The following is a 12,266-nucleotide window of genomic DNA, read 5'->3' as shown; positions in this document are numbered from 1 at the left end:
AAACTTGCCTAATTCCCTTCTGACCCTGAAGGGCTGCAGAAGGTAACTGCTCCCGTATATTCTCCTTCTGCTTCCCCGTGATCTCTTCCCAGTTTCACTGAGTGCCGCACAGCTCCCTGAGATTTACAAACAACAGAAATAGCCCACAGCTTGCTTTCCAAGTGCTGATGTCATGCTGGTTCCCAAATATTATTCACGAACACTGACATCCAGGCTGAAACCTGCAGCTCCAGGCAGGCACAATCACGCATCAGATTCACAAAAAGAACCAGGGACAACTATGGAGATTGTATTTATTATTATAACAGAAGAGAGGCTGCTTTACTGATCTGTATTTACAAATCTGTTGGCAAAGAAAGTAATATCCAGTGTAATTTATTAGCCTATTTTACAGCCCTGGCAAGAAGCATTCATTTGTAATAGCAGCAAATGCCTATGGTTTGATTGCCTGCTACAGCTAAGTGCAAGGAATAACATGGATCACCAGTCTGGTGGCTGGCTGCAGACACGTGCATCTGCAGCCCAAAGAAGGGGGCAAGCACGTGGCTGCTCCAGCCCTCATGGGGCCAGGATGTGGCACCCTGAACCTGTTCAACGGTTCAAATTTTGGCAAAACACGGCAAAGCTGGTAACCGCCTGCCTGTCTCTGTGTTTCTGTGAATGTGGCCCCAAATCTGAAGCACAAGGTGCTCAGCACTTTGGAAGGCGAAACAGCAGAACTCCTTGGAAGCACTCGGACAGGATGAGTGTGTGAAGCAGATCCTTGCACATTTTTTGGCATGTTTGACAGAGCTAATCCTGACAAAGGAGCAAGGTTTCCTGGACCACAGAAGCATCTGATATAACAAGGGGGACCACGACTCTCGGCTTATTTGGGCACTAAATGGATTTGCACTGTGGAGCTCTCTGAGCAAAGTTGTGCCCTGGAAACCCCACTCACAGAGACAGATTCAAACAGACTCAGGGCACCCCCTGCACACGGCACGTTGTGTCCATGCCTTTGGTTCAGATTCAGACATCAGCTTGAAACCTCGCTCCTTGGCTCCCCACTTGGCTCCTGCAATCCAAAGAGGGCGATGCCAGGTCCCCACTTGAAAGGGGGTGCAGAAATGCAGATGCAAATGCAAATGCAACCTTGGATGCTACCAGTAGACTTAGCATTGCATGAATGATCCCAGCATGCAGCTTTTTGCTGTAGATCTGCCTCCAGCACAGAAAACACTTCAAATGAAAAGAATAATGCCAGGATGCCACAGAATTAGAGATTGCTGCTTGCTAAGGAACATGCAACAGTATCTGGAGGCTGCAGGGAAATCTATGTGCTGCCCCTTGCTGTGCCTGACTTCTTGGTGGCACATGGAGAGCTGCGGGGGTTTAAAAGCAAAAGAGAGGACACTGAGCTGCCAGCCTGACAGTACCCTAGGCAGGCTCCACTGCACCTCAGCTGTTTGGACCTGCCTCTTCCCTTCCCTTCCTATACCCTCTGCAGATCCAGTGAGAATGCGGTGGGAAAAGCAGGGGTGCCACAGCTGACTCCAGGCAAGAGGCAATGCTGCTGCCCTGCCTGGAAGGGCACACCTCAGCACAGGAGCACTTCTTCCCACTGGTGGTCTTCCCTGTTTTCTTTGGACCAGGGCTGAACCAGAGGGTGGGCAGAGCTGTCTGTGAAGGACCTGGTGCCAGGAAAAGGGGGTGCTGGAGCCGCGGAGGCTGCTCTAAGCACCACTGGCACATTCTCAGCTGTTCTTCAGGAAAACTCGTGTCAGCTCATGTGGCACGTGCAACAAGGGCCTGGCAAGAAAGGAGCTACGAGGCTGGGTGGGGTTACCCCTCGAGGACACGGCCCACATTAGGATGCCAACAAGGCTGTTGCATCTGTAGGTGGCCAGGTGCGCAGCCTTCCTCTTGTCCCCAGGCCCCATGGTGTGGGTGGTGCTGGTATAGCTCCACGCAGGGCTGGTCCCACAGGCTGACCACACTGCTGTGCAGCTCTGAAACTGCCTAAAGGAGAGGGTGAGGTGGATGCTGTGCTGAGCTGGCCTGCCCGAGCTCCCAGGCACAGGATGGCTGGCTGGCTGGCCACCCAGCAGCAGAGGCTCAGACAACTCTCCCTGGGCTGCAATATGCCTCCACTCATCAGGGCAGTCCCAGGAATCCCTCTGACTCAGCCAACCCCCTGCACCTTCACATCCATCTACCAACAGCACCACGGGGTACCAGAACCACCCTCATGCCTCCAACCAACGGCCTGCAGAGGTAAACCAGGCGGGCTCCATAGCAGTGGAGTTATCCCCTCTGAGGCAGTTATATCCCCCAGGACCAGCTTGTGCCACAATACAGGAGCGATGTCCTCCTACCTGAAGCCAACTCTTCCTCCGGAAGGGAGATGGAGAATCTCACTGCCTCGGGCAGCTGTCTCATGGATGTCACAGCCCTTTCAAAATGCAGCCAGTTCTGTGGCTCCAAGGAGGAAGCCTTCCCCCCCTCTGACACACACTGGCCTGGCATGTCCAAGGACTTCCAGGTCCTGCTGCTGAAATGTCCAAGCCTTTCAAGAATGTCTAGTCCTTGTCCTTGAAGGGACATGTTGGGAGACGTTCAGGGGCTAACCTGGGGTGTGAAAGCAGCAAGGACAACAGAAGAAATCTAAGCAGAGAGGAGAAGACTTCAGGCACCCAATGACTCCCCAGGGCAATGTCCTGGACCCCAGGGCAAGTGCCTCAAACCAGCCCTTTGATGAAGCTGGTGTCCAAGTGCACTATCAGCATGCGAAGAAAGGACATTTCCTTGCGTGTGTTCTCAAAGATAATGCGAGGGTCGTCAGACTGACAGCGCAGGCAGTTAGGGGCCATCACCATGGCCAGGTTGTTCACGTCCATCTTCGTTCTGCCCACATTTGATGGCTGAGCAAAGATCTGCAGGTAATAAGGAAAAGTTGAGCTGTAGCAGTAGAAAAGGGCAAGAGACTCCAAACGTGGCCTAAGAAGAGATGCAAGGACAGCAGAGATGTGGCCTCCTTGAAGGACAGTGCCCCAACAGCCACGCATTCACAGGGCAAGACCACCATGCTCTGACTTGGCTGATGGTATGGGAGTCTCAGCAGACAGGGGACACCTTGCAGATCTCAACCTGTTCCTTTGGGACCAGCCCCACGCTCCACAAGATCGAGAATATAGTTTATTGCTCCAACAAGGGACAAGCCCAGCAAACCTCCCTCCATTAATCCCACCTTAAATACAAATGAGAGATCCTAAACGCCAGCTGATGGCGCACTACAGATGGCCCGCCAGTTGTGCCCCCCCTTGTGCTCCATGCTCCTGGCTGGCATCACAGGCAAGGATGGCTGGGGCTGCCTACCTGCAGAAAGTGTATGAGGTAACACAGCACCAGTCTGTTGAGCTCCGGCAAAAGATGCACCACAGCCACGGCAGCGTCAGGGTTCTCGTAGTTACTGATACACTCTTTGTAGAACTGCTGGGGGATCACAGGCTCCTCCAGCTCCCGATACCACAGCTTGAGGAGAGAGGCTGGGCAGAAAGCAGAGTGCATGAGAACAGCTCTGGTTACCTCCCCACCATGTTCAGAGACAAACTTGACAGAGACTGAATGCCTCAGGAACCAGAGGACAGAGGAAGGATTCTGCAGTTGTCCCGTTTCACCTTAGAGGGCAAGTCAGAGTTGCTGGAAACAAGATTGCTGCTCCTGAACGATTCCCAGCTGCCCTGCAGGCTGCTGGGCTCGTACAGCCTCGCTCCGACGGACCCTCCACCACCCCCGGTGCTTTCCCATGGACAGCATTTGGAAAAGCAGCAGAAAGGCACAGAATAAAAAGCCAGTTGGTGAAGACAGCTTGCAGAGTACAGCACTGCGTAAGTGTCCCCAAACAGCAGCATGCATCCTGGGCTGCTCCTGCACCTTCCCCGCTGCACTGTACCATGGCTAAGGCTGCACCGGGCACACATGCAGCATTCCCCTACCTGGGATGTTGGGGTCACTGAGGCCACTTGGGATTCTCCACTGATCCACCTGCAACTTCAACGCATTGACTTCGTCTATGTCACCAGGTATCCTGCAAACAGAAGCACAGCAAGGATGCTTCAGAGAGAGCACAGTACTTGGCAATGTGCCCAGCGTGGCAGCATGTCAGCAAACGGTGGCTCCAAAACTGCTTCTGAGACCCTGGGGAGAAGGAAGCACACAGCAGCAGTAGCTACAGAAGCAGTTCATCAGAAAGAATGGCTTGTCTGCTTTTAGACACAGCTTTAAGATGGGTGTGGAAGAAACACGTCTCCTTCCCACTAACTCAGACATCCACTGTCATTTTGTCCTCAGAAGCAATTATTTCCTGTAACTGAGCCTTCCCGCAGCACATTCAGGCCAGACAAAAGAAGCACCTCTGGCTAAATAAATTACATTTAATAACTGAAAAACTAATTAAAGTCTTAAAGCAAACAACAATGACAAAAAAAACAACCAAACCAACCCCTGAACCCCTGTGTTCATCATACAGATTCTCTGTCTCCCTTGAATCCTCACATGTTCACCCAGGAGCAAAATACCCCGAGTCTTGTGCATCACCAAGGCTGAAGTGTTGCATTTGATGAGCTTTTATCCGACAGATTCTGTCATCCTTTATAATTGCTTTCAGTCACTGGAGAGAGTTCTGGTTGGCACCGGTCTGCCTTTCAGCATGGTATGTTCAGGGAGATCCCATGTGTGATAATTGTCTGTAACTTCTCCTCCAGTGTTAATTACCCATTGAAAGCAGGAGAAAAGCAGCAAACCTACAAACAGGGCACTGTAGTAAGGTCACTGCAAGCTACTCTTAGAAAAGCTCCCTCCTCTACAGCCTGCCTTCTGCAAGGGACACTGCAAGTCACAGCAGTACAGTGCTGTGCTTTAGTCCCTGTTTGGTGCCAGCCACTCCCAGTTAAATTCAGCTTTCCACCCACTGGGCCATCCCTGCACTTCTCGGCAGCAGCATCCCCCCACCACTGAAACAAGCAGGACACACAGGCTTCCTCCAGAAGAGGTGTGGGAAACTCACACACCACAGCTGTAGCTGCAGGCTCCACCAGGAACCCAAAAGCTTGGCCCTTCCCTGTACTGGCAACTACTGTTTAAGTTGTGTTAAAGGTTGGACGTGGTGCTTAGGGACACGGTTTAGCGGGTGACAGCAGTGGTAGGGGGATGGTTGAACCAGATGATTGATCTTGAAGGTCTTTCCCAACCTTAATAATTCTATGATAGAAGCTCAGTGCTGTGCCTGGGTATGTGCAGTCACAAGTGCAGATCACAGCTGCAGTGTCCCCTCTGTGCTAATGCATGCAAATGGACTGATGCTACTTACACAGATGATTCCTGAACCTGGAAAAGTTGTTTGTTTTTTCTTGTGATCTGTGACAGGGTGCTATTCTCAGGGAAGGGGAATCACGTGGAGGTCAATCTTGATTTCTCAGCTTTAAGGGCTGATAGTGTGGGTGGATCAAAAGCAACACAGAGTCGCAGAAGCTCACCTGAAAATCCCTTCTGTCTGTTCTCCTCCCAGTGCCAGGACCTGCTGCGACAGCTGCGTCTGCACCCACGGCAGCTTGTGACCCGGATACATGTCCTGCTGCCGCAGCATAATTTCCTCCAGAGAACTGCCAAAGAGTGACGGTGTCACGATGGCATTTCTGGCGTGCGTTATCTCTTCTACTGTTGGTTTACGGAGGCCCTGGGGACAGAGGAGAGCTCAGTGCAGCTGTGGGCTGAGAGGGCTGCTCGTGTGTGTGCCACCTCGATCTCCCCCTGGGAGCCCCTTGCAGCCGCAAAGCTCTGGCTCTGCGCGTGCCAAAATCAGGAGGGTTCAACTCACTCATCTCAAAAGGAGCACAGAAGCTGCTGCCTGCTGGAAGGAGGCAGCTTTGGAGAGTTTGGGGTGTTTTTGCAGGGATTTGCACGCGGTAACAACTCCAGCAGCACTGGGTCTGAGGCAGCTCAGTTGCGCTGGTGTGGCAGAGGAAGGCGCAGGGCCCAGCCTGTCCCTGGGCCGTGGCGAGGCCGGCAGAGGGCATGTGTACACCAGCCCTGGCACCAGGCAAACGCTTGGCCACAGGACAGCTGAAAAACAGCCCTGGGAAAAGAGAATCCCAGGCACGTTCAAGCCCAGGGCCTGGCTTTAGATCAGGGAAAGCTTCACCCTAAGAGCTGCTAAAGCTCTCTGAGAAGCAGGCACCAAGGGAGCATCCAGGACACGTTTCTTCTGGCGGATGCTTTGGAAGAGGCTTTTAAGATTGCCTGGCGAGTGAAAGCACAGAGCACAGGATGGGATGAGCGCTTCTCCCGTGGGCTCTGCTGACCCCTCGGCGGGCAGCAGCAGGCAGGGGCTGTGGTGGTGTGTGATGCATGCCTGGACGTTTCCTGCTCTGCCCCCACAGGGACGCCCTGGAGCCGTCACCCCTCCCGAGGTATTTCAGCTATTCGCTTACTGTACATGGAGTCCAGATGGCAGGGAGGCCCCGGAGGGATTTGCAGAAATAAAAGACAACCGGATCTGGCTCAGAGACTTAGGATGGACAGGTTGGGGCTGCATGCCAGCATTCACAGCTCCATGCAGAGGAAAGGGAGGAGGGGGATTTACAGATAACGTACAGATAACGTACAGAGGTTCCCCTCTGTACCAGGCATCTCCACTGCATGACTTTGGAAATGGGCAACTCTACAGTAAGCCAGCTGCAAGACCAGGCCCAGGCAAGCTCTCAGTGAGCAAACAGAGACTCCTCCAGTGATGGGCATCCCTTGCACAGACAGCTCCTACTGCCCTGGAGACAGGTGACCATCAGCTTTGTCGTCCACGTCCCCAAAGCAAGCACTCAGCTCTGCGGCCAGCAGCACGGCAGGCACTGCTCTCAAGCAGGAGCACAGCAGGAGCCAGGCAGCAGCCTTGTCCCACACATCCATGGGGAGAGGAGCCGTGACCAAGCCTCCTCCACTCTCTGTATCTCCATTTTCCATCACTGAATCAGCAGTGGCCTCCAAGCACCACGGGACGGATTCCTCTGGGACCTGGAAAGCAGAGTGCCATGCAGGCAGCCTGAGCCCCCAGCACTGGGGCAGCAACTCACCTTTTTGCCTCCGGTGACGGCTACTTTCTGGAGTTTGCGGTAGCAGTATTTGGCATACGTGCTGATGGGCAGACCTGGCAGGAAGGACAAACAAGACGTCAGCCCACAGCACTGTGCACCCGCCATGCCGCAGGTCTCTGCAAAGCACCAGCGCAGCACTTCGCACTGGTACAAACGTCCGCCCCCATTTTGCGCAGCCTGTTCTGCAGGCAGGGCAGAGGCTGCCGAAACCTCACGTGGAGCATGCCGATGCATCGTGGCCCCGGAGAAAGGCAGTGGCAGTGCGAGTTGTTGCTTGGGCTTGGAGGGATTTGACTTCTGACTCAAGGCTGACACCCTGCACCTCCCACCCCTGCTTGTGCAGATCACAGCCCTGCACACACACAGTCTGACCCCGTCCTGACTCAGTGCTCGGCGTTCACAGCCCGGGCACGCATGTGAGCATGAGTCCTCGTTCCCTGCTGCAGAGCCAGAGTTGTGGGACTCATACACACAGGACTGGGTATTTAAATATTGCTCGATCTCAACCAAAGAGCATGCAGAGGCAGTCTCTTGCCAGGAAAGATTTCAAGTGCTTTAAACAAATTGTTTATGATTCAAGAACTGGGATAGAGAGAGAGGCAGCAACGTGCCAGGGCCGGAGAGCACCGAGCCTAAATTCATGACTGCAAGGGGAGGCACAGAAAAGCGGAGACCATCTTCCCAAAGCCCTGCAGGAAGCTTCCTCACTTTCCTGGCAGCAACCTCCTCCAGCACTACCTTTTAACATAAAGCTCACGCGTGCTCTGTGATGCATGGCAAACCTGACACACCAGAGCCCAGGAGTTTCGCTGCGCGAGCTGCAGCCCTCTGCAAGAACGGCTGCTCTTGTTGTGCTTGGTTCAGTGAACTTTGAGGGTGAGTGGAGCCAGGATTCACAGAGCTAATCCCCCCATGACACCAAGGGAAATATTTGCACTGACAGAGCACTGATTGCTGGGAGAGTTTTTCCAAAACCGTTGGCCTTTTGTTCTTTTTCAAATCAAACCCAAATTGCTTGCTGAAAGCAGTGAATAGATCTGCCCTATTTGATTCCTTGCCAGGCTCAAAGCTTGCAGCAGAGTTCAAAATACTTGTGGCTTTTAAGATCTACATTCTGGTCAGATGGCGCTTATTTCAGATCAGCCTTTCAAGCACTCTGTAGCTTAGGTAAGCTGGTCAGGATCCTGGAGTTCCTCAAATCCTCTCAACGTAGAGAGAAGACAAGCTCTCCCCAAGCAAAATGACAAGTCACGAAGGGGAGAGCTGTGCTTTCCTCCAGAAAAGCTGTGCTTTTCTCTTCTCAGCCAGCAGACAAACCACAGCCCTTGGCTCCCCTAGATGAAACAAGCACACCCTGCCTCAATGAATCTGGTCGACTTTAACGTCTGGAGTGCAGCCTCCCTGTTACACTGGAGAAATGCCAAAGGAGGTACAACAGCATCCCACAGGCAAAAAGGAAAGTCAATTTTAAGAATTTCTCTGGGGAATATCTAAAGCAAAATACTCTCTGTATGCAAAAAGCCTGCTAATTCCAGACATGATTTATACTGGGAATGTCTAAGAATTAAAGAAAACAAACACAGTGAACTGCTTTGTGATGTTTCAGTATGTTGGGTTACTGCTTCTGTTGTTAAAATGTACAGACCCAAAGTGAAAGGTCCTCCAGTTTACGGAGGAGTGAATGGGAAGAAGACTGCACTGTGTCTATGTAACTGAACAATTACACTGGAGGCAGCGCCTTCAAAACTAATGATAGGAAACACTTTTTCACAATGTAATTAGACCATGAAACCCACGATCGCCCTAAGACTTCAACAAGGTTTGCAACGGAACTGGTTACTTCAGAGAGCCTGCTCTGCTGACATGTGGGCAGCACCAGGGCGTGTTTGGGTGAAGCCTGTTTTCCCAGAAAACACCCTGGGAGAGGCCTAAACCCTACATCCTGTGCTGTGTGCGGCGAGGCATCCTGCTCCCAGTGATGCTCAAGCTACGGCCTCTGACCCAAGGGGGGCTCTGGGGCCATGCACCGACCAACGGAGTTTCGAGCAAATAAACTGAAAACTAAACTCGCCCCCTGCACAAGGGGCTGGACCTGCTACTGCCTGCGGAGCTGCACGGCCAAAAAAGCAGACGGAGCCTTGAGGCACAGGGTGACGGGTTTGCTGCTGCCGCTGGCACAGAACGAATGGCAGCTCCACCGGGGAGCCGCACCCCGCAGGAGCAGCACGCGTTCCTGTGATGCGCCCGAGGTCGGCCCCGCTGCGAGCGCTGCTGGCTCCCAGGGCACCTGCGGGGTGTGGAGGAGACCCAGAAAGGCCCACAAGCTAGTGGGGAGCTGGAGAGGAAAGAAAGGCAAGGGAGATGAGTGGGATTCGGCCTTAGCCACTGCTTTTTGCAGCCATTGGCCCAACTTGACCATCTGGCAGCTCTCAAAACGTCCAGCTAGGGCCCTGCCCGCAGCACAAATCGCAGTCGGCTGTCCCCAACAGGGCGGCCAGGTACTGCCTCCCCTCCCCGGCTGAGCCCCGTGGTGCAGGGACAAGAAGCTTTAGCCTGCACGGACCAGGACAGGCTAACACAAGGTAACTGCACTTCTCTGAGCACATGATGAGTCTGTAAAATCCAAGCTGATCTGTTATTTCCTGTGGTACCACAGTAGCCCCAGGAGCTCAGGAACAGAAGACTCCTCACAACCCACACAGTGAAAAACAGTTTGCAAAGGAAAATATTTTTCCATGTGCTGGCCTAAAAACACATGCGAAGAGCTTCCTGAAGAGCCTCTCCTTTTATAACAAGTTAAAATCCAGGCAATGCACATGCGGGAGCATACCTTCTGGAACAGACTCGAACGCCTTCCTGCCAAAAAATGTCTTAAAAATGCAGCAAACAATGTGGATTCAGAACCCAGCCACGGGACACATATTTTAGCACAGCAGAAGCTGTTGTCTCAATATTTCTGTGCTCTACCACTGCGCCTCACAGACCTCAACCTGGCCCGAAGCCCTTGGTGCAGGCAGGCTCCAGCCTGCAGGGTAGGAGCCTCCCAGGCCTTGAGCTGGTGCTGTGCTCCTGGTTTGGATCTAAACAAGCAGTTCCATCCACAACAGTGCCTTAGCCCATCCTCCCCCTTCCTTACACCACCAGCATGTTCCTCTGCATCCTGGTAATGCTGCTCCATCACCATTCCCTACATGTGAACTGCCAGGCTTCATCAGCCCAAAGGCCCACGTGAGTCTGCAGCCTGCATCAACTGCCAGGAAAAAGAGAAACAGACACAGGATGCACGAAAAATGAGTATTCCCCTGCTAAGATCTCCTGCTAACAGCATGTGGGAGATACCCTGCGGCAGCGGTGCACCTGGACCATTAACCATTAACTGACAGACCTCCCTTCTTTGAATTTGTCCCATTTCTTCTTAAAACCTGTTTGCACGACACCCTGCTTTGCAGACTCATATAACTTTATTTTGTGCTTCCAGACAGAGCACTCCTAAACCTGCTGCCCGACAACAAAGCTGGGTGGCTTCCAATCCTTCTGCTGTGACAAACAATGAGAAATTTTCTTCCCCCTGGGGACCCCAGTGCCAGGGCACGTGGAAAGGGCACAGGCACGACCACGGCTGAGCATTGTTTTGCTCTCTGCCCCTTTTCTAAAAGCTCCCCATTTTCTGTTGGGTTTCTGGCTGCTTCCCAGCACAGTTTTCTGAAATCCATATACAGGCTGCAAAATGTCTTTTCCCACTTGAAAGAGCCTCCCCCCGCACGTGCAGTTAAGGACATCTCCCCCATATACAACACTTTGCTTTTGCTGACCCAATTTCCTCTGCTGCTTGGTCACTTAGTTACCCTTTGAGGTCCCTCTGCACCTTTAGTTTTTACAGCCCTGCATAATTCTGTACCAACACCAAGCTGTCAGCTCGTTATTTTCCTCCTTATACAGACTCAGACCAAAGCCCAGCATACATTCCTGAAGGATCAGCAGACAATCCTTCCTGTGAAAGCAGATCATTTATTTCTTCTTGTTATTCCTCTGATTTTCAATGGGTTAGTGATCCATGAAAGGATCTTGCACCACCTTCATACTTCATTTACTCACAGAAAATTATACTGGAAGATGAAGATTGCAGAGGTGAGCGTGGGAAACTTAAAAATATTTTTTGGGTGCTTGTCAGATGATAAATGTCTGCTCACCCTAGTGTTTGCTTACAAGCCTCTGCACTGAAGGATATAGTGGGGTAATCACTGCTTTAACTCAATTTTTCACTGGAAGACATACATGTCTACATATATACTATTAAAGTCTATTTGAAGATAGTATATTTAATTTCCGTTTGGATTTCTCTGTAAAATGGATGCATACAGATGCAGTAGCAGGAAAGTATCTCACAGCTATTAATGAACTCCTTGAAACAACCCTGCAACTTCAGCGAACTGCATCACACCCACACGACACAAGGAAGGCAGAAAGGCCCGGTGGAGCAGCTGTAGGTACCCTGAGGAAAAACCTGGCCCTTTCAGCCAGCAGCAGATAGCACCCGGCACATTCCAGCAGGATCGCACTTACTTCAGCTGCAACTCCCCTGGACTCTTGGGGTCAGACTCCAGAAAAAATCCTTGTCGCTATTAGTCACTTGTGAAACAGCTGGTTCGAGGGACTCACCAGCCCTCTCTCCCTGCTGCTCTGTGCCTCCCCTTGCTGCACCTTGCACCCTTTGCAGCAAGCTGGCAGGAGCCCTACAGGCAAGCTCAGTTATTCCAAAGCCCCGTTTCGTTCCCAGAGTGGGTCTTTCCTGCGCAATGAAGTGGGCAGGGTCCCGTGAAGGGAGCAGCATGTAGCCTGTCATCAGATACCCAACTAAGCCACAAACGCATTTCTGACTTTCAAGTGCTTCTTTCTGGAAACTTAATAAAAGCTCTCCTGGTGTTCTTTTGAACACAACGTCATATATATATATATACATATACGTATATATATATAAGTAAAAACTATATCTTCCTAAACCCAACTCCAGCACACACAACACAGACAGGGAATCACACAGTAGAACTGCTCAGCCCACAGGCTCAGCCCACACAGGCTGAGCACACCCTGCGCAGAGCAAATCAGGGAGCTGTCCCACAAAGATATCAAAATCCCTCT

General features: G+C 52.0%; 1 protein-coding gene across 1 annotated transcript in view; it reads right to left on the bottom strand.

The window, feature by feature from the left end:
• Window positions 1–281: 281 nt before the first annotated feature.
• Window positions 282–12,266, bottom strand: part of LOC310882499 (rho GTPase-activating protein 39-like) — a gene marked incomplete at its 5' end in the record, with an annotated part of 52,988 nt that continues 41,003 nt past the window's right edge. The window contains 5 exon segments of the mRNA XM_083801357.1: window positions 282–2,915; window positions 3,358–3,527; window positions 3,978–4,069; window positions 5,517–5,716; window positions 7,107–7,180. Coding sequence (XP_083657483.1) covers window positions 2,721–2,915; window positions 3,358–3,527; window positions 3,978–4,069; window positions 5,517–5,716; window positions 7,107–7,180 — 731 coding nt within the window. The 3' untranslated portion in view covers window positions 282–2,720.

The sequence above is a fragment of the Anser anser genome, assembly GCF_964211835.1.
Source record: "Anser anser genome assembly, chromosome: 16".
NCBI classification, from domain to species: Eukaryota; Metazoa; Chordata; class Aves; order Anseriformes; family Anatidae; genus Anser; species Anser anser.
Note: the sequence above shows the minus strand (reverse complement) of the source record. Positions and strands in the feature narration are given on the sequence as shown.